Raw genomic sequence first — 24315 nt, 5'->3', positions numbered from 1 at the left:
TTGCAGGCTTTTAATATGACTTTTGTCTCGTACATTTATAAGAGCTCATCAAAGCGTTTTCACTCTTTTCACCGAGTTTCATAATTAGCGTACCACGAAAAATAGGTGCGAACGACGCTCGCATCGGCGACTTTAATTTGAACCTTATTAACAACTCGATAATTGCCTCCCCCAGTAGATGTTCCCGTTAATTACGTTTTGACATTCAATTTTATAGAAGTGCTCGGTTATTTTTCGTCCAGAGAATCGTAGTGTTCATTTCACGCGGTCGTGATTTGTACAATTGACATTTTAAATTTCGATTTGTATATTTAAGTCCTTAGTGTAAACAATTCATATGTAAATAAATGTTTGTATAAAATTAATAATAAATAATTTATTTTGTTTCAGATACGAAATCGAACGAAATGATTTCAGCGTAAAACGTTGTGACAATTTTCTGTGCCAAAATGAAATACTCAAGAAATGGCTGGACTTTTGTGAAATTTTAAAACGTTCGCATGAACGAGAGACTCTTTTTCAAAAGTATCAATGGTACGGTGAAAATAGTAGAATAAAATGGGGCGGCGACGTTGGAGATTTGCGACAATCGTCGCTTTCCTGCTTTTTATAACAAAAGACACGCAGTGTCAAGGTAAGTCTACCTACTTGAGAAGACGCAGTAGCGAATTAAAAATATGCAGAAGCCTGTTTATCTCGCACTGCCTGGTTATAGTTTAATCTCCAAACTTTATCAATTCTGCAATGCATACTCACACTGTTTCAATGCGGGTTGGTGGAAAAACATGCAGAAGATTTTTATGATGGTATAATCATTCACCGAGCTAGAGTTCAAATAAATTTTATTAATAATGTGTAAATTCTGGTGCAATCATTAGCTAAGATTAAAGTATTCTAACCAAAATCAGAATTTTAATCGAGATTTTAAATGACGCAACATTTGATAGAACACGTGAGTTTCAATTAAAAATCGCAATTCAAAATTCTGTCAAGCAACGACGTGTCTTATATCTTCTAAATACTACATTTAAACAGTATTTAAAAAGGGATATTTACCATGTTTTTTATTATTATTTTTTGGAGCTCGATATTTCGACAATATCTACGAATGTCTTGTTCACGAGTTTAAAATCTTATACTACAATTAAATTAACGAAATCATCAAAACAAATCAAATGAAAATCTTCTTCACTCAAGTAGGCTCTTGCAAGCACTTGAATCGTCATTTTACAAAGATTAAATTAAATTTACAACCGTCTCGGAATGTAAACAGTACCGAGGTGTACTGGCAAAGAACTCAATACGTCAGTGCTTGTGCCAATTAAATTGCATAACATTGCAAATAATTATATATCCTGTAAATAAACGAATGCTGACCAAGATTTGTTATCATCAATAAATATTATTATATCGCGTAATAAGCATTATTTATCAAGGTTTTATTAAATTTTAATTTATTAATCGACTAACATTTTTGCAAAAATTTACTATACAATCTTGCTCGAGGAAGGATAATATTAATTTACGGAGATGCGACCTTGGTGTTAAGTTTTGTCATATAAATAGAACTGCTAATTATAACCCTAAAATCCGCACAGGAGCGGCATAGAGGATTTTCTTTAAAAGGCGGAATAAACCTTTGACCAAAAGGTATTTCATATTCATTTATATTCGACGCTTCTATGTGTTTTGGCTGTATGTTCAATTATTAAGTACCTTAAAAACCATATTCACTAATGAAAGGAGTGAATTATAACGAATGATTACGTGTATAATTCATAAAGATTTCGTGTAAATTGGCTGCAATATGACAGTAAATGTCGAAGTTATCGGAAAAACTATTCCGACCAAGATATATACTATATAAACTAGGTGTTATAAATGATGATATAAACATTTTATATAGATTTTTCAATCCTTGCGCAGCCCGGTATGTTAGCTAGTATATGTATATATAAATTTTCAATGAGAAAGTCTACTCAGGTTCTATTTCACTGTTTAGATATTTTCTATTATTTTTGAAAGCAGTTCTTTAAGAATATAAATTATTATAATAAGTTAATTTTATGGATTTGTTTAGGTACTTTAATATTACATTACATAGTAAACAGTACCGCTATTTCATTTTGATTTCTAATTAGGTTATTAAATTAACAAATTGCAATTGAAAATGTTAATATGTTCCATTTAATGATACGAATAGTCAAATACGGTTACGTAATTTTGGCGATGCAATTAATAGTAATATTTCATTGAATGGTCATGAATTATTTAATGCACTTGAATATAATTAATAACTCGACCATTTGAATTTAAAATAAAATAATAAATAAATAAATATTGGACAACATCACATACATTACTCTGATCCCAATGTAAGTAGCTAAAGCACTTGTGTTATGGAAAATCAGAAGTAACGACGGTACCACAAATACCTAGACCCAAGATAACATAGAAAATTAATGGACTTTTTCTACATCGACTCGGCCGGCAAAAAATAATAGTTTTAATTGATGTCATTGTGTTTAGGGAAAGTAACATAAATCTTAACTTGCATTAAAATTATGTGACAAATGAAACATTGCAATCTTATTTTATTTGAAGTTAATTTCACGGTTTGTTGCACACTCATCTGTAAAAAATACCCTAATTAAAACATATACGTGTTATTTTCTGACCGATAGATTAAATACAAGTCCCAGTTCAATGTGGGTTGCTACCGCCCACGTGTGTCGCCTAACTGGCGCTCCATTTATTATTCAAGAACAAGCACGATTAGTACGAGATCCCACCGTATATAAATAAACGATATCTGTTATATTAAGCAATTTGGTTTTTATTTAATCGTGTTAATTAACTTATATTTTTTATTTAATCCAACAATCGAAGTTGAACATAAATACACTGAGACTTTTTTAAATATAAATTTATTCAAATATTTTCGTTAAGAAAATAACTCATACTTTGATATTTTTTTATATTACTAATAATGCTATTTTCTCCTTCAGTCAAAGCTAAAGTGACATGATCATTCATTTACAACAAAATAGTTGACTCTTGAGAAATAAGTATTGCTCCGTTTGACTCCTTTAGAAAAAAATAAAAATAGTGAAGACCTCCACGGTCGGGTAGTGTGTACACCGATTTTCATGGGTACCCCACTCCGAGATCCCGGGTTCGATTCCCGGCCGAATCGATGTAGAAAAAGTTCATTCGTTTTCTATGTTGTCTTGGGTCTATGTGTTTGTCGTACCGTCGTTACTTCTGAATTTCCATAACACAAGTGCTTTAGCTACTTACATTGGGATCAGAGTAATGTATGTGATGTTGTCCAATATTTATTTATATTTATTTATTTAGTTTCCAATGAGAATTCCATCTGGCTCGCTTTCTTAAATTGATGATGATTTCATAACCGATTTCCATTACACGCCAATCTTAATGGAGAATAGCTCGCTGCTCAAGAGATATTGAAAATTATACAACAATTTCTTCCTTATTTTTCAATTTTTATTCATCGTGCGATGAAGTGTCTCAAGAACTTATAAAATCAAATAAAAGACAAATATACAAAGCCATAATCCAATCCCTCATTAGAAATTTTTCTAAAACGGAAGAATCTTGAAATGATACATATGAAATCACGCTTTTCCCAATAGGACCTCGTACTAGTCCAACCATCCGTGATCGCTGTATTAAGCTCTATTCATACAAGCGACGCAAGGTGAATAATTCTTTGAGGGAAATCTATGGAGCAATTAGTATTGAGCTCTCATCAAAGGATAACTAAATGAAGCTTCATTATATTTGTGTGTTATTATAAAGTGTTATATCATGTGTGTATATTTAAATAAATTTAGAATAATTTAATATACATTTATGTAAATGTTAAATCAATAAATTATACTGTGCGTTTGCGATTAGATAAATCTTGGTGGTTGAGTTAGAACGATATTATGCTAATACTTTTTTAATAACTATAATTATTCAGATTTCATTGTCATTATCACCATCATCATCCACTTTCCTTAGCTGTTGGGCCTCTCTTCACCTTGTGGATTGGTCCTGTTTCGTGATCGTGCTTTGACAATGTCATCCACCAATCTTGCCGTTGGACCTCCGACGGTCCTCTTTTCTAATCTCAGCCACCACTCCGTCAATGCCTTGTTCTATCTATGGTACGGTTATACTTATAAGTAAGTATAAAACTAGTTTTTATACTTACTTATAAGTATGACTGCCCGTGACCACGAACACTGCAAAGTGCTCGAAACGTCGGGATGTTAAAATAATTAATATACGCGATTAAATCCGTTAAAAACTAGTTTTATTTCAATGTGTAATAATCGCGAAAATCTAAGACAACATTAAGTAAGTATAAGTATATTTTATTTGACTTATGTTTATTTCGCAATTGTAATTTTATATTTACATTAAAAGTAATCAGTTAAAGATATGCTTAAGTTAAATAGATAACAAGATTAAATTTTAAGTTACCGCCGGTTCAAAATGTAGATTAATGCATGAAACTCAGAAGTTCTAGTGCATAATTATTAGGCAATGATTATTAACGCTCAGTATGCTTGATCAATGAAGTAAATAGCCCTTTTTTAAGTAGCAATTTATTACTGATAGTTAATTTATTTATGATTTTATTTCGTTATATTCTATTAAGTTTAATTAGGCGACACTATCAAAAGGTTTCTGAAACGCTAGTAGTAAGTAACTGCCTGTAAATATATCGTTTTAATATATCCTCTACTTTCTAGAAGGCTTAGAGCTTGTTTCACCACGCTGCTTCAATACGGGCTGGTAGATAGTGTGAGAGATGTCCTCACCTTCATCGCCGAGCATGAGATGAATATTAAAAACAGAAATAAAGTATATGAATATTTAGTTACACTTGCCCGAGACTGAACCAGCAATATTTAGATTCACGTGTTCAAACTGGGCCATCTCGGCTCTCTAAAACACCGATCAATGTCAAATAGACTAATTTTGATTGGTCGATGGCAACCGATGACGTAATATATAACCAATGAGCAGTGAATATTTATCTGACTTTAATAAGCGTTTCAGAATCTCATCTCATTGTCTCACGAAGACAGAAAAAAATATAGTCGCTTTGTGAACTTTATACAATTTTAAAGAACTGAGAAATGTCAAGCTCATTGTATACATAATACTTTATGTTTCATTCAATACGTGCATTGTGAATTGTGTCTATGCAGTCTCATACAATTTACTTTTATTGAACGGCGCTTATCCTTCGTATTGTGCCAATATGCAACACGATGGCAATCTTTATTACACGTTGATCCAATGAAAAGTGAGCAATAACCATTTATGTAAAGCACCCAAAAGCGAACCGATGAAATTGTAATACTTGATAGAGCAACACGTTTCTTTGAACGTTGCTACTTTGGCAGTTTAAAAACACACCTTTGCTATATCTATGACGAAATAAAATAAATTATGAAAGTACCATATACTATATGTATACAAATGTGTGTAAAAAAATAGTGGTACAAAATCACATAACAAATATTTGAATTTGTTTTATAATATTCAAAAATATCGTGAATCAAATATATATTCGAGGTTAAATGTAACATTTTATTTAATAATACTAAAAAATATTCGTACACATACCGTCCGTTCTCATTTGTTTTATTGATATTTATTTTCTACTAAATTATTTAGCTTAGTAAAATGTAATTTTAAAATTCCATGTGGATAAAGCTTTAGAGCGCCTGTTTTAAACTATAGAATGGTTATTACTAACATAAAAACATAGGCGTGGGTCGAATTACTATTGTATGCAAACAGGTCCCACTATGCATTTTGTTCCGACTGACCGGTTCAACTTACCTAAGTCTGTTGGATTCCTGTTTCTATATATCACATAATAAACGAGTCTGATACATAAGATAAACTATTCAAATACCTCATACTTGAGACATGAAAGCCACTAGCAGTTACGACACTTGTTTACATGACTAAGTTATGGCGAGTGCAAGTTTTTTTGTATAAATAACAAATCCGAATAAAGTGTAACTAATTCTAACCTAGTTGATACTGTTGTTGCATAACAAGTAACAACATTTTATGGAACGAAGTTGTTTTGCGCCGCTTACAGTAGAGTGAACTGGTACAAAATCGTCACGTAAGGAAAGTCGTGATGGCCTTCCATTCGACCTTTCCATCTTTTTCTCATTTTCTCATTTTCTCCCTATCTTTCTTTTATATAAAGTTTTATTTGAACATATTTTTAGTTATTGTTTTAATTCACAGGAGATTTTTAATAACAATTTAATAAATACACACATTGAAATTATTTAATAAGTATATAATGTATAGCCGAAGCAACTTTGTGCCGACCAGATGTTCCACGGCAATGAATAATTTTAACTTGATTTATTTACATTTGAACGTATGTTTTGTATGTATTACTTGGTGGTAGGGCTTTGTGCAAGCCCGTCAAATCCGTGTGCAAATCCTGTATATCGTACCCTTATAATTGATTACAAAAAAAAACTCGTTTTAATTTTTGTTTTATATTTTTATTGAATTAATAGAAAACTAATAAACTTTTGTTTATTATTAATAATAATAAAACTCTACCACCTAGTATCATTGTGTTGGTATTTTTTATATAGGGATGAAATAAGAACAAAGGCGATTATATAATTTAAACTATATATTTGATGCGAAAGTAATATAATAGTATGACAGTGCACAATGTGTACAGACGAGAGTTAAGAGTCCGACAGAGTTGACATGTACAAGCTCGGTAGATAAAGATGTTTGCTATTTACTTTGCGTAGGCGTCCATACTCCTAATATATAGGTATTTAAGTTATACCCACCTAATATATAGGTGGTTAAGTTAAGCTGGTACCCTGGATGGGTGTCCTTACGCCCTGCAGACCCCGGTGCCTCGGGGAATCGTTCGGGTAGTCAAAAACCAGAACTTGTTCCGTGTATGAACTGTGTATGTATATTGGTAAAAAAACTTCGTTTTAAAATGAATAGGATAAAAATAAATATTAAATTTTGATATAAACCCACCACAATTAAAATATATAAACTTCAATTAACGAAATATGAGCTAGTGAATGGTGATGATTATATTATTTCTTCTAATAATTTAAGATTCGATTTAAGCGTTAAACAAGATCAAAAATCACTCGTAAGTGATAATACATTAGCCGAAGGGGTTCGGATCTTTGAATTAAAGTTTCCCAAATATAAGCATTTAAATATTATAGAATCCAATTCCAATATTGTCAAATGAGCAATATTTCATTCTGAATAAAACTAAATATTCGACAGAATAGATTGTAATTAACTTTCAAGTAATTATATATTAATGGACATAGCTGATGTTAAAAGTACATAAGCTAATTACATATGAGCGAGGCACGTTATGTGCTGTTGTATTTCAAACATTTACCGAAGTGTGTACGTGTTCGGCTTGTGTAATTGACTATTAGATCATGATGTAGCCCCGGGTCACATTGAATTAAGGTGTTTTGTTAAATTTCATCAGAATTCCGTAGTAAGTATTTTTAACGTATTTTCTTGAAGCAATCTTATTTAAAAATTTGTTTTATTACTTATTGAACCTACGAAAATTTTAATATCTTTGCCTACGGCACACAAGGCTCACCTCCATTTATCTCCTCGAGTGGTGAATTAAAAAAGTAGCCTATGTCCTTGACCGGGACTCAAACTATCTCCGTACCAAATTTCATCTAAATCAGTTTAGGCGTAAAGAGTTAAAAGACAGAGTTAATTTCGTAATTATAATGTTACTATATAAAGATATACATACACTTGAAGCGATGAAATGTTAATAAAATTAAAATGGTTTTTGGTATGTACTTGGTGATATGTTTTTTTTAGTTTATAATATTAATATCAATAATAATATTATGCTTGTTAAAATGCTTAAAGCATTTTAAGATATCTTTATTCAATATAATGTTATAAATCAACAAAATCTTAAGAAAACGAGAATTTATTTCATACGCTACGTCTTCATACGACTATATACGATGTCATTGTGGTTTTTTTTTTCATCTGACTAAGTTATGAATTTTATGGTCTGCACGTGGAGTTTCGTTTCTACCTTAATTCTACTGGAGCCCCTCACTTATCGTAAATTTCGGTACACTCAACTAATCCTCTCCTCGTAGCGATTGCTACGTAAGATCTTCCGAAAATTCGATGAATAATCAAATATCGTTCTTGATAAATATAGAGATGATTAAACATTTATCTTTGAATAGTATTCGTAATATACGAAATATTATATTAATTTGAGTCGATATAAACAGGGTTAGAACTATTTCAATAAATAAAGTTTTAACTTAATAATATTACAACATACACAGAATGAAAATAATATCAAATTAAAAGTAAATAGGTACGAGTAGTTAAGTGTTCTAACTAGCTTATAAGCAGTCGTTACATTTCTAACATAGCTATCGACTAACTAATCGTCTGGCTGAGTTTGTTCCTAACCGCCATTACTCAGCCTACAGAGCACCTACAGAGTTTAAGGATAATTATATCGTTCAATGACAACGAAAACAACGTTATCGGGCAAACAATTTGTGTGGTTATACTGTATTAAAGAATCGATTCGTTACGCTACCGGCTGGTAGAATATAAGGCCTTTTTCAAAATCGACTAAACGCTATTCGAAACGGTAGGTTATATAAATTTTCGAAGCCGAATGTTTGTGATGTTATAGAAACGGAGTAAGCGACTATTCTCAAATCGGGTATAAAAATGCTTTCTTAAAAAAAAACCAGGTTGGGTATTTTCTCACTTTTCTCAGACTTAGTTAATGCCTATAAACATCAGTTTTTATTAGACCCATTTGATTTTTTTTTTCATTGTCATAAAAACCTTTTTAAAGAAAAGGAAAAAATAATTAAGGTCCTCACAATTCCTTTCCTTACAGTAATTTTATTTACCATTTTGTATTAAAATATACATAATATGTAGATACATTATAAAATGATTAACGAAAAATGAAGATAAACGAATTTCTTTATAGAGTAACATTTATATAATAAACCTTGAAAATGTAGTTCCATCGTAAAGTACTCATAAAACAGTTAAGGGATTTGCTGGGGTTATAAAAATGATTGTAACACTTTCACAAACCGATTAACAAACTAATCAACTCGCTGGACTTTTAGTAGCCGCCATTGTTCTGTCTGCCGGGTAACAAAGTTTAAGAACAATTGTCTTCCGATGTCCCACAAGACAAACTTTTACTGATTGAGATTCGTGTTTGTAAATAATACGTAATGCTTTGCCCGCGAATTCGCTTACATTATTGGAGGCTATAAAAATACAAGAACATGAAATTCACGTCTGTCGCGTCACTTGTGTAAATTTAAAGAGAGTCGAACTGTGAAGCGTACCTAGTTATATAATATATCTATCTCTTTTTATCTATTAGTATATATACCAGTATTTATTACAAAGTGTACAATGTACACTATGCGTTAAAGAGTTCATTTCATTGTCATTTGGCTACGCCTTGTGGGATTTAAAACCCCAAAGAGATATCGCTTTCTACACAATAAAATATATGGGTTATTGGTAATTCAATTTCTTACTTATTTTGAAAAAATCTAAAAAAACGTGATAACTCAAAAATGATTCACTTATAATAATTATAACCCCCATATGCATAATGCATATGGGGGGTTATAATCATCGCAAATAGTTACCCCTATCTACTCCTAACGGGAATACGGCGAATTACCAATAACTCTGTATATCTATAAATGTTGTAATTTCTAGTATACTACTAAGTCTTTTACTAACATCCATAACATAAGTAGGTTTTATATGTCTATCGCTTAAACTTGGTCTTGCAATTCATATGCCTTGCTCGTTCTGCTGGGCCTAGCCGTTTATTTGTCATTAAAATAATATACTTACAAGATTTTTACTGTTCTTCTAAATACCACTAATTTTTTACTTTTATTTCCTACTACTTGTTCTATCTAAAAGTAGTACGTTTTATGGCTGTGTTCCAATTTGACCGGAGAGCGGACCAGTGTAATTAAATGCACATGGAACTTATCTTCTTAAAAATAATTTCAAAGATTAATTATATATCTTAGTGCCAGTGCTAATATTTTTGGGCGACGGTGATCCATAACCCCGAAGTGACTTCAGCCGCATTAAAATAAATAAAAAGTAACGTAAAAGAAAGGTTATATGAATAAATATGGAAGAAACGCCCAAAACAGTATTGAAATCTGAAAACCTCAAATGTGGTCACATTTCAACGTTAGAGATTCCCTGAGTCCGATTTGATTGAGCATTGTGAAATTTGTACTTTTGTAAATCGGGAAAACAACAATTCCCAAAATAAAAAATATAGTATAACTAAAAGAGAAATTATAATTTCAATCACAGCAAAATGTTTCTTTCCTGCTTCCTAGTATAGTGTATTGAACAAAGGAAATTAATCCCCTTGTTACTTAACCCTTTGAGTACGATACGCTCAAACTGCAAATAATTTTATATAATAACATCTATTTTCTCTTACATGCGTTCGATTATATTTTGTTGTATTAAATGTTTTCTTTACATTATTTGTAAAATTAGTTTTATCTTGGACGCCAAAGGTCTTTAGGTCTCTAGAAATATTTCAATACAATAAATAATATTCGTCCTAATCGCTCGTGGATTATTGATTAGTGTATTCATTTATTTTTAAATTTGTGTTTTCTACGATTAATCCCAGCTTCTATTATTTCTATTTTACTTATCTAACCGCTAATAAACAATTATCAACACTCATGCTCCTAAACGGTTTTCAAAATGTCCATTTACGCCATAAAAAGCTTTAAACCCTTTCTACACGTCACGCGCAGACTGTTCTACACGTGTGCGCCTAATTACCTTCGATTTACGACAAACCGCACCCTTGTATTAATCATCATTGATTTTAACAATTTTCATTAATATCAAGATTTATAATATAACTGTATGATTCTAGTATATAATTTAAATCGAGTGTTCAAGTTTAGGATTTCAGCATATTTGTTTACAGTTATCTGAGAACAGTTTTTCCACATGGCGTGTAACTTCTTAGAACTTTGTCGTGATCACTAAAAGCTAAAAGTCTTAATACCAGCATTCATTAGTTTTGCCCTGACACATCGACCGCAAAGTTACAACTTACAAAGCCTAAGGGATTTCTGAAGTATCTATAAGGACAAAGTTTCTGTGTATATATATTTTTATATCGAATTGTGTGTTTGTATATATTGCAACTAATCTCACAATAATTGATCTAGTTCTGTTGGAACTATGTAACTTTTTGACGCTTAATTGAGGACAGCTTCGCCATAATAATTGTAAAAAAAGATGGCAAAAAATATTTTTTTCTTCAACGTAATCTAAAACTTTATTTTTAAAGAAATATTTTTAGGTATAATCTAATAAATTACATTGATTGGTTATTTTGAACGTAGTGCTAGAGGTCAATGTTTAGAAAAATCTCTCGTAATAGTGAAGGAGAACCTTGTGAAAACTTGCATCACATCAGAAGAAATTCTGACGCATGTAAATCTTTCAATCCGCTGTTCTGACCGGAAGGCTTTAACAAAAATACCTATTTTTTCCATAGTGTTCAATAAATTGATTTCTTATAATAACTATAGTTTTCGACTGAAAAAAACGAAAGCCCTGGACTTGGATTCTGCATTATAAGTTGCCTACTAGATCAATGAGGTACATACAAATCGGGCTTCGAAATTACTTAAATATATCGACGAATACACACCATCCACGTATACACACCTTTATAACTAGTTTCAATAACGTAAGAACGTAAATGTAAAATACTAAAACATTGTGTGTTTTTACACTTTTCATCTACATTCATATGAAATGAGCGTAATGAAAAAAAAAGAAAAATTATAATTTGTATATTACAAGAGCGACATTCGTAAAAGTAGCGCCAGTAACGTTTTACTGTTATAGCGTTGCACTAAAATATGACCGACACATTTCGTTGACAAATTTTAAAAGTAGATCAACTTATTATGGCGTGTAATAAAAGCTAAATTAATTTAACGAAACTCACTAACCTAAATTAGTAACAAACCTTATGTCTAGGTTAAGGATAATTTTTACCACAACAAAGATTCCCAGACAAAAGGAAAGGTCCATTTACCATATCCAATATATACCAGAACTCATAAGTCGTAACGTTCCTTTTGATAACAAAGACTTGATATATGATAATAAGATGTATGTATGTGTGTGTGTGTACAGGGGATAGAGAGATAAGGAAAATATTGGATGACGTTTCCAAATATTCACCGACTGAGCGTAAGTGTTGAAAAATGGATGGAAACAACGGTAAGACCGTGAGAACTGTCAGATTTGATTGAGATAAGTTACGCAATTTTCTCTCCTTATAATGCAAGCTAAATTATAATAATCTTCAAAGGACGTACTATTAAATGTACCGTAAATATAAAATCTTCAAAAATTATTCAAATTTCGAATTATGTTTATCAAATTAGACATTTTATTGTTTTCTAAGTGATGTTGATTTCGACAGCTGAATATCGATATTTATTTCAATAAATATAGTCATATAATATTTACTCAACTTAAAAATTTAATATTTTAAAAAAATCTATAGAAAGTAGTAATGTAGCCTCTGTATAAAACCTTTTTCGTAATGAACTCGCGTGATTTATTCAGTAAAATTATTGGCCTCGAAAGAGCAGTTACATTTCATACGCGTAGTGAAATTTCACTCTCTTTTTGCGTTTTCCCTAAAGTCATCGATATGACATCGGAGAAATGAAAGCCGAATTTTTTGCCGCCTTTTTTCACTTCAAGTAATTTCGGTATTGGGCCAAGTATAACGTCACTTCACTCTCGAAAGAGCATATGTATATATTATATCTTGTCAGTGGTTTCGATAAAATTGTAAAACTGGCTTAGTGATGAAATTATATTATATTAAAGTCAAATATTATCACATTAGGGATTAAGGCTTAAACAATAACAATTAAAACATCTATTAATAATGAATATGATGATGTCCTTCTGACCGATATCGATTATTGTGGTCATTCCGGTACTATTTTCTGTCTGTTATAATTCGATGGCACGGGAAATCTGAAGCGTCTCCAGGTTGCTACTGATGGTAACGAAATTACTGAAATAATTAGCAACGGTATTAGATGATTAGTCGTGTCACTTCAGTTTTATTTATATGTATAGTAATAGTCTATGATGGATAAAAACAAATGAATGTTTTTAAATAAAATATTTATTTCATTTTTATATATAATTAAATATAATCAAGTGATTCTATTATTTTTGATTAAATAAGTAAAAGATTTATACTTAACCGTAAGGTAAATTATTATAGAAAAAATGTTGAATTTTGCTTTGATAAATATCTTTGGTCTCATGATAATGAGTTTGAGGTGTTGAGCCCTTAAGAATACACGATCACTTAAAAGCTCATTGAAGCATTTTCAAAGTAATTAAGTCTCTTACTCATTTCGATTTACCTTTTAATTATCCAAAATTCAGAAACAATATAACTGAAATATGTTTACGAGATAACTATATGCATATTCATACATATAAATCGTTTTATTATTACGACACTCGCACAATAAGCTGAAGGGTACCATTGTTTTATACCGTTACAGTAAGTACCTTTGGCCTTTATTGCTTAAAAAATAAGAACGAAATTCCAATGAAAATAATATTGAGGAATACAAGCCAGTGTACGCTTGCTCGCAATTTTATCACGTCTGTTTGTGTATCACCCTCAGGAAATAACGCCAACACGTATTACATTATTTCCGTATCTATTCAAGATAAGGTATGTTGAATTTTACTAAGAAGTTTTTTTATACAAAATTATGTTATTTTATTCCTAATATTTATGAGCGGAGATTTTGAGTTATTTGAACACGTGTTTTATAATTTTATTAGATTTAGTATTATAATGATTAACCTTTTAAATTATTCAAGTTGGCTCTTATAAAACTTTCGAATTATCATTTTGAAGTTACACATATCATAGCTTAGAACGGGCAAGGAAATCAGCTGTAAATATATTACAAATTAAAATACGTATGTATATTATCCTGGACTATACTAAAAAAGCGACTATTTCAACCGGATTTCTTATTATCTTTCCGGATTATTGTTTAGCGATAAAATATTTTATGAGTTAATCGTATTATTATGGTGGATATTACATGAACTCATGACTGTTTAGACTTTAGAGCATGCGAATCTTAATTGAAAATTACGGTTTCAAACTCAAGTTAGCGCCGGCTCTAAGGTCAGACTTTTGCACAGGTCTGATCTCATAATGAAAATATATGATCACAAGAATAATAAGATCAATATTCTTATTGATACTCATAAATCTACTACGGCTTCTGTAATACCTCAGATATGAGAAGAACCGGCGAAAGAAACTCAGCGACTGGCTTTTATGAAATTAAATATTTATAGTCAGGCCATGAGTTTATATTCAAGAAAATTTTCTCGATATAAAGTCATAATAATAGTAGGTCATTATTGTTTTCTTCAAATTATGGTCGTCGAATTATTTTATGCTATACATACTTATAAAATATTCAAGACAAATTCTATGTTATAAAATAGTTATATAAATAAGCCTTTTACAGTTGAGTATTTACTTAATAATATAAAATTATTGTTTTTGTTACTACATTTAATAATTTACAACAGAATAATATTTTAATAACGTCATAAGAACGCTGTGTGATATTTACAGTTTTGATATCTATCGTAATATTTTTAGAATTGGTTATTCCGAATCTATTTTATGACTAGCACGTGGAGTGAACTGCGTATATTCGGAACGATTTATCGATTTCCTATTACGCTTAGTGACACTTCCATCGAGCCTTAACCGTCATCCTTAATTAGGGATATGATACGCAGAAAGTAATTTCCTAGTGATTATCCAACAGACATAAACCAGAAACGATCACTTTCTTCTTATTTTCTAGAAGTCCTTATATAATTACGTTTAATTAAAATATTCACACAATTAATCCATTAAATGTTTTTTATTACATTGAAATATTTTTTGTGGCGTTATTTATATGCGACATTAAAACTTTATGAAGTATAAAATAACAAAATTAGATGAGATAATTCTGAAGCAAGTTTCAGTCAATGTGAAATAATGACATAAAGCAAAACAAACGAACTCAAAACAAGGTGAATAAAACTACAAAATGCACAAAACAAACTTCTTGACAGTCTAAAACTTTCAGGCATGTTGTTGAGAAAGTTTTAATATAAAGAATTGGTACCGACAGCAACGACATTACAATATTTATAAATTCTTTTTTTTAATTAATATTATTAACGAGTAATGAAAATTAAATTATATCTACTATCTAGTTTTACTAAAATATATCGTATAAAAAAATATTATTAACTAACTTGTTGATATACAAGGTTAAGCAGAATATTTGAATATATCTTCTATTATATATCGATATATCTATAAAGTACATATATAATTGTATAGTCCAATACATATATAAATGTATACCATTTACAGTCGATTAATTGTTATGACAACACCTGAGCTCTTGATGTTGATGGCCCAAGTTATTTGTTATAAGGACTATTAAATCAAATAAACCACATATGTTCCAAAAATTTAAGCTATATATTACGTACGAATATCCTGTTAAATTTATTTCATAAATGGAACCTTCCGATTTTGTTCTAAAGGAATCGCGGATCGATAAAAATTCCCTCACATGTAAATATTTTCTTCCTACGTATCCATTACAAAAACATTAGGAAAAGTAGCATGTTTCTCTTTATTTTTTAAATAAATGACAAACTTTGCTAAGGATAAAATTGGATTAAGATTGTTAACAAAGGAAAATTAGTACGAAGCAAACTCGTGAAATCCATTAAGTTATTGCTCTGTTTGCTCCGTAATTTGGTGTTGCTTTGTAGTGCTAAGTGAGTTTATAGCCCAAATACTAATTTGCATTGCTTTTCAAATTACTACTGGTTAGCCTGTTATTGCGCAAACCTCAACAATACTATTGATTCCTTTGAATATTTTTTCAATGTTACGAAAAACATTGTTAACGTCCTGTTGTCTAACAAACCCTCATCAAATCATACAATTAAATACATATTAACTACTATTATTGAATGATTTAGATTTAATTATTATTTCCTTTATTACTATTTTCCAGTATCGATTTTAATACTTTACGACTATTGCATATAATTTAATGTAAATTAAACAATAAATATTTTTTAATTTGATAGCTATTTGATATTTTGATAGCTATCTGATCTAACACAGTTGATCATCGTTCTTCTTTTTCAAGAATTAATAGCAATATATTAACCGATTAACTTAGGTTTGCAGAATAGTATAAATTATATTATTAGTAAATATTTGATACTTTATAACAATATTATTATTTTATTAGAGTTTAGTCACGAGAATTATTCCCATAATATTTTATTATCGATCGATCAATCGACATAGCAATAAAATACCGAACCGACAACCGGTTCGGAAACCAGCATTCCACCCATTCTTCAAGGATTACTCACCAAGAGTTGCAACGCTTCAAAACTATTTTTATTTGTAATTTAAAGTATTACTATTACCTTGTAAAACTTTGCATCTATTGCCAGCCATAACATGCTTAACATAAATTTATTTCGATTGTTTCAGATGAAAACGACTTTTACTACACACCAGAAAGAAGTTTTGCTCAAGTACAACCGCCTATATTTCCAAATAGTCGACCGGCAACTTCATTCTTCGAGCATGGTGATAGTTACAGAGTAGCATCATCACCACAACAGCCCCTATATAATGAAGGGCGTGTTAGATTTCCGGTCCCAAACTACGATCAAAATCCTTCGCCTTTTCAATTACCGACAGGCAGAAGTCAGTCTGGTACGCAGTATTACATAAACCAACCCGAATTTACGACATCGCAACGGCAAAGGTTTAGGCCTTCTTTACCTTATAATTTTCAACTTGTGCATCCAGCTTCTACAAAGAGACCAGATGTATCACAAATACATTCCGTTGCTTACCAAAACGATCCATCGAAACCTGAAACATTTTTGGGACAAATTACATTAAATAATCCTGATATAGATTATCTTCAAAATAATAGATACAAAAATTTACCTTTTGATGGAAACAGTCTTAAAAGCAATGGACAAAGCGGTCATATTGTACATGATGACGAAATTGACAACGATGATCAAGATTTATTTGATCGTCATAAAGTCACAACGTACAATCCCACTAAACTTGCGGGTAGACAAAAAATCAATATAAAACCAAATAATTCGAGATTTTCTCACTTTGATTCTCCTTCAATAGACATCAAAAAAGTTTCTCCTAGTGTGCCGGAAACTAAATATAATATAAATGGTTTTAAACCTATTAAAAATACTCCTATTAGTTACCATGGTTCTTCAACAGAATACAAAACACTTTTAGATTTGGAACCTCTTCTTGAAGATGATATTAGTGACATAAGTTCATTTAGAGAATTAATGAAAAATAACCAAGCATCCTACGATGTGCAAGTTATAAAATCAAACAAAACTGCTGAAACAGATGATAGCAAACCAGATGCAAGTTCAATGAACCATGATAATATACCAAATGATTCTGCTCCAATGTTGATGTCTCTTGAATCTTCGACAAAAACATCTACAACTATTACCGCTTCAACTACTACAACAATAAAAACCAACGATACTGATGAAACACATGAAGATGACCTCAATGAAGATCTAGATGAAGAAGGGGAGTATGTTGAATACTACGATGATGAAGATGACACTGAAGTAAAACATACAACAACCTCAAAAACTATAAAGACTTCTGCAGAACCGGTTACTGATATTTATGATGAATACGATGCTACTGAAGAACCTGAAAAAGTGTCTGTTGAAGTACCAATTAATAATACTAAGTCTTTTGATATATTAGTTATGAAACCGAATAATACGATGGTAAAAGATGACAATTTTAAGCAATTTATTGATACGACGGTTATCGATCGGCCAGACCAAGGAAATGATAGCGATACTACTGCACCGAGTTTGAAATTTACATTTTCAAAAGAAGATGATACATCTATTGAAACACCATCCATTTTAGGTCAAGAAGTTGTCTCTGTTGTTACCACTAAAAGTGTTGTAAATGGTACTATTTCAATACCTGATGTAACTTACCCGTCTACACCCAAATCAGCTGTAACTTTTGCAATGAATAATGAAAATAATGAATCTTTCCCAGTGACAACAGAAAATTGGATCGTAGTTGCCTCTGTGCAAACAAGTCGAAGTGTTTCTGGCGCTCGGTTCCTTCCTTTCCCAACAGTAGAGCAAGAAGAAAAGAAACAAGTATTGACAGAAGACGAGGAAGAAGAAGAGTCTATTACTCAAAATCCGAAGCATGATTCTAGTAGTCTCATTAACAGTTCTTCGTCGACTGAAAATATAAACGATAAATTGGATAGCATACAATCAGAATTATCTAGCGCAGTGCTATCTGGAAGTCTTAATAAAGAGAATAAAAATATAGAGTTGATAACAGAAACGACAACAGAACAGACGACTAAGGCAACCAGCACCACTACTAGTACTACGACTACCACAACGACCACTACCCCTACGACGGTAAATGTGTTTACTTTGAAAAGTACACAATTCACTGTTGCCACAGAAAGATCTTCTCCAGACCCGTTGCCAGTACAAATAAAGAAATTTGCTCATAGACTAACGACTTCAACTACACCAAAACCGAAAAAAAAATTGGTAACAGTTATGGATGATCTTTCAGGCTTACTGCCACCAGGATACAAGCCACGACAATCATTTAAAGATAAACGTACCAGTACTACGACAACGACGACAACATCAACTACTACAACAATGAAGCCTACGACTAGCACAAGTACTCCAGTTCCTTTAATAAATAACGATGCGAAAATTATAAATGGTACTCAAGGTCGTTCTTCTGGTATTAGTTCTAAAAACAAGGTTATTATATTAGACGATAAATCCCTGCTTCCAAAAGAATATAAGCCCAAGGAAAGAACTCCTGATGATTTATTCAAAAAGTTCCAAAAAGATGATCTTAGTAAACTTTTACCGCCAGGCTTTAAACCAGAAGTTGTTGAAACCACTAACACTGAAAATAAAGACAAACCAGATATTTTGAAAAATGTTGAGAAACTAGATATATCAGCTTTCTTACCAAAAATCTTTAAACTTAATACTTCAACTATAACAACAACTGAAAAAACTAAAACTATACCGAAGTTAGCAATACCAGTTGATATTTCTGCCTTATTACCGCCAGGATACAATCTCAATAAAACTGAAACTGATATAAACGAATCTCCAATAGTTAAATTGAAATTAGCTGATGTTACAAATTTACTGCCTCCTGGATTTAAATTGAATACCTCAGAAGAAACTACATTAAGTACCACAACGGCATCTTCGGGTGGTTTTAAATTAGTATTTCCCTCAAGACCTAACGGAAAAGCCAGCAGAAAAACTACGACTCAAAAATCAAACTTAGGTCCATCACAAGTAACGCCAAAGATTCAAAAGGGCTGGCCAACACGGTGAGTACACCAAGTTTAATATATTTTTGTTTCTTTATTGATTATCTCGACTAACAAACAGTGACACTGAAAAAATATACGATACAAGCAGTAATTACATGATATTGCATTTTCAACTTTAATTAATTGAAAAAAATATTTACTATAGACCGATAGAATCGAAAAAAGAATAAAACATAAAAACTGTTACATTTTCAAATTATTTATGTATTGCAGAGCTTCAACTGAATTTACTGGTTGGCCATCACCTTCAACAACGCCCTTCTCTATTGAACGACTGCTTGAATTGCAACGTAACGCGACTTCTACGACCCCACAAATAGAAATAAGTACCGAATCAACGACACGGCGACTAATTACCTCGACTACAACGACATCGGCACCTCCTCAACCAACTACTCCTGGTATCTGTCGCCACGAATGCGATATAGCAGCTACGATAAAAATAGTTTCAGGTAATATTAAAATCATTTATGATGCTTTTTAAACAAATAATCCAATAAATCAACAGCATAAGCCTCACCCTTTATAAGGATATACAATATATGTAACTTGTTTTAATCTTCTTACAGGAGTTAAATGGGTACCAGAATTTTTGGATCAACATACCAAAGAATGGCAAAAACTAGCTAAGGAGGTGAAAGAGGAGGTAAGCAATACATTGTGATAATAAAATATAAGGTTGTATGAAAACAATCAGAATATAATTTATACTGACAAATCATTTTTGTTTATTTCTAAACAGCTTAATTCCGTCTATTCAAAATCTGATCTGCTAAGCAAATGGTACAAAGGCATTCGCATAGACGGATTCAGTCAAGGCTCCGTTCTCGTCGATTACTTTATTGAACTTAATAATGTGGAGCAAAGAGTCGATACAACACAATTGAAGAAATTTTTCCATAAATCTCTTCACGAAGCAAAATCCGGTTCTGTAATGGAAGAAGAACAGACCGATACCTTCGACCCTGATGCAATGTTAGGAGACCAGCCAGATGAGGATAGAATGAGAAAAAGTAACGAACAGATGACCAAAACTATTGACAAGTCTGCAGGGAAATTGGAAATGGGAAAATTTGTTATGGATCCAGCATACACAGAATTTATTGGTATATATTATGTCTTTCGCTTAAATATTTTCTAATTGAATTGCATTTATCGCTAATATTTTAAATGTTTCTTTGCAGTTTTACCAAAACGCGAGGAACCTACTGTTGCCGTTCCTGACGAAGAATCTCTTCTTCCGCAGTGGGGCATTGCTGTAATTGTTATAGCACTAGCGTCACTTCTTTTCGTTGTTATATTTGGTGTGACTGTGGTATGAACTCATTGTTTAATAATTCTTAATGTATAATAATATTACCTTACGATTACTATGCATAATTCGTCATTTTCAGCTTGTCAATCGCCAAAAAAGTACCAAAACGAAGCAGCCTATTCCACTTAGTGAAGACATGTTACGAGAACTTGATAAAAGTCATATGGGTGGATTTGATGACATGCATCAGTTGAAAGAACGAGACTTGCCATACATACCGTCCGGAAAGGTACTATAAATATATTATTGATAAAAAAAGTTCATAAAATTAATTGTTTTAATATAAAAACTGCCACCTAAAAGCATTAGCATTAGCAGCCTGTAAATTTTCCCACTGCTGGGCTAAAGGCCTCCTCTCCCTTTGAGGAGAAGGTTTGGAGCATATTCCACCACGCTGCTCCAATGCGGGTTGGCAGAATACACATGTGGCAGAATTTCGTTCAAATTAGACACATGCAGGTTTCCTAACGATGTTTTCCTTCACCGCCGAGCACGAAATGAATTATAAACACAAATTAAGCACATGAAAATTCAGTGGTGCCTGCCTGGGTTTGAACCCGAAATCATCGGTTAAGATGCACGCGTTCTAACCACAGGGCCATCTCGGCTCCATCTAAAAAAAAAACTAAAAATATTATTATTAAATATTTATTTTTTAAAGTTTTTGATTTATGAACAGGACTTTACTTGTTAATGTATGAACAACACAAAATATTTTTCTTCCAATCTAGCGTATGTCGACCGCCTTCATAGAGCAACTGGCATATACAAACCCTGGAGATTCGTGGCGATCAGAATGGACTCCACAGTTGCAAAAGCATATGCAACATTATACACCTGATTCTGGGCGGGGATCGCAAATCTATGGCACCACTGGCAATGGGTATGTGTTCGAGATATTTTCAAACATATATTTTTTATGTATTGCCAAACTTACACTCGCTTTCCCTTACTTGTAAAATTAAAAATCAGCATTGCTTGTTAAACAAGTGCTTCAGAAATACTTTATACATATTCGATATTAAAATTGCAGTAATTAAAAATATTACATTAAATTTAATAATTCTGTATTTTATAACTAGTTACGGAGGGTCGCAGCTTTACGGGCAGGCGGGCGCAGGATCACAAGTATACGGTTACACGGGGGAGTTCCCTCGCTCACACTACTCACGACGCCGCTCCGACTACGATAGCAACTTCTAGAACTTCCCTAACATTACAAATTTAACTTAACCCCTTGACAATATCATCTTTAAACTTCGTGTTTAGTATTAGAAAATAGTTTCAGAATTATCATTTAGATGTTCATAAATATCTACAAGACTTGGGTACTAAAATCAACTTTACCAGTTTCCTACAAATATATACCCAGCTTAGATCATTAACAGGTTGTGAAATAGGTATGCTCTCATTGTTTAATCATAAATCATGAAACTCAATTTCGTAACAGTTAACCAAATTTTTTCTAGGTCTATTTTAGCCGCTTATAGTCCGGCCTATATCATAAACTACATTTTGTGCCAAACCGGAATTAACTTTCGATATTATAGTTAAAGTAAAAATAATAGAACTAACAAATTAATCTGAATGGCCTAAAAATTATAATGGCTATTTGAAATTTATGAATTATTTGAAAAATATATATAGAACAGAAGATTTAAAAATGAATCCGTAAAATTTAAGAGAATCTGCCAAAATAGTAACTTTGACTGATCGTGAGATGTAAATAGATAGAATAAGCGCTCACCAATATTGTAAGTCGGAATAAGGTGAGTCTATACAGAATCCTGTAGATATATTTGCATACCTATATTTGCTCAGAATCCGTAGTTTCATTGGCAATGTGACAACGTGTAATAGTGTGCCAACAAACAATTGGTATGTAAATATTGTGGAGAATATGCGTTATTCTTTTTATATTACGCGAGTTCGATTATATGTGTAACCTAGATTGGTGAACAGGTGACTAGTAACCGAACAATATTTAGAGTGAAGTGGTTAAGGCCCTGATCGACGTGCGAGCTTTATCGTGGTTATGATAGCTCGCTAGTGGATCACGGTAAAACCGTGGTTTGACGTGACGACGAACCAAGCCTGCGGCTGGTTGAAACAAAACTACTCACATATTCCGCTTCAACAAACTACAGGCCGATTGAACTCGCCCTGCGGGAACCACAAGCCGCGAGTAGAAACGCCTTTATTTTAGCCGCAAGCTTATGGCGTCTCGTCGATCGGGGCCTTTAGTTATAGACAATCGAATTGTAATGTCAAACAATATATGTTGTTGTCATTAGGAATTATATTTCGCATGATACGCTTGAGATGGGCTCTTATTGAGTATTAGCCAAAGTAAGTCGAAAGGGTCGATATATAATTCACTTATAATTTGTCGATTTTGTTCAAGATTACGTTTTTAGAAGGTGGCTTACTGCCATTATTGTGCCACCTCAAACGTAATGTTTTATTTATATTACAAGCTTTAATTTAGAAATGACGAAATCTCGACTGCATGCATAGAACTGACACCGTTACTTAAATATAAGGAAAATGTAAGACGATTTAAATGTTATTTTTATTTCACCGTGTATATTCCTCTCTAGTTATGATTCAAATATATAACTGTTTATATGACATTAACACAATTTACATATTTAACGCAGTCGTCTGAAAATAAAAAAGATTTTAATGCAACTTATAATTACAATTCTATTTAAAAATGAATTTAATACTCAGTTAGAAAACGATTTTCGTGTCTCATAAATAAATTAATAATTGTCAATTTAATGTAAATATGTTTAAAATATAATAAACCACGTATTGTTTTCCTTTTTTTAAATATTTGTGTGTGTTGAGAAATTTCATGATTGTATTTTAATATTTTTCGTGGACCTTGATGTTAATTGTAAATTCCTGAAGTGTCAAACATTTACCAACTAGATAATTAGAATTATTAACGTATATGCATGAAAGTTCTTGTATATAAAACATTTTTGTACATTTAGATCTTTAATTTAATTATTATAATAATAATTAGTTACAAATTAAACCTGTAAGATCCTGAATATAGTATATAATAATATTTATTTGTTTTAATTTTTATCCCATATTTAATATTTATAAACATAACTACAAGAAAACAAATGACATATAAGACTATTTCAAGACTATTAAAATTAAGTTAAATAAATATACGTATCCATAATATTTAACATCGTCTGTTTATATATTTGGAGGCACGTCAGTGGCTCCGCCATGTCTCGCATGTAATTTATCTTTTTA

At 31.6% G+C, this 24315-nt stretch overlaps 1 protein-coding gene across 1 annotated transcript in view; it reads left to right on the top strand.

The window, feature by feature from the left end:
• Positions 1-23960, top strand: part of LOC125069253 (mucin-4) — a 60939-nt gene extending 36979 nt beyond the window's left edge. The window contains exons 2-10 of the mRNA XM_047678683.1: positions 391-634; positions 16787-19718; positions 19935-20173; positions 20291-20367; positions 20464-20827; positions 20906-21036; positions 21116-21265; positions 21768-21919; positions 22119-23960. Coding sequence (XP_047534639.1) covers positions 559-634; positions 16787-19718; positions 19935-20173; positions 20291-20367; positions 20464-20827; positions 20906-21036; positions 21116-21265; positions 21768-21919; positions 22119-22239 — 4242 coding nt within the window. The 5' untranslated portion in view covers positions 391-558 and the 3' untranslated portion in view covers positions 22240-23960. The remainder of the gene's footprint in view (positions 1-390; positions 635-16786; positions 19719-19934; positions 20174-20290; positions 20368-20463; positions 20828-20905; positions 21037-21115; positions 21266-21767; positions 21920-22118) is intronic.
• Positions 23961-24315: the final 355 nt, after the last annotated feature.

Source organism: Vanessa atalanta, chromosome 2, assembly GCF_905147765.1.
Source record: "Vanessa atalanta chromosome 2, ilVanAtal1.2, whole genome shotgun sequence".
In the NCBI taxonomy this organism is placed as follows: Eukaryota; Metazoa; Arthropoda; class Insecta; order Lepidoptera; family Nymphalidae; genus Vanessa; species Vanessa atalanta.
The sequence above is the reverse complement of the archived record's forward strand: the minus strand, read 5'-3'. Positions and strand labels throughout refer to the sequence as shown.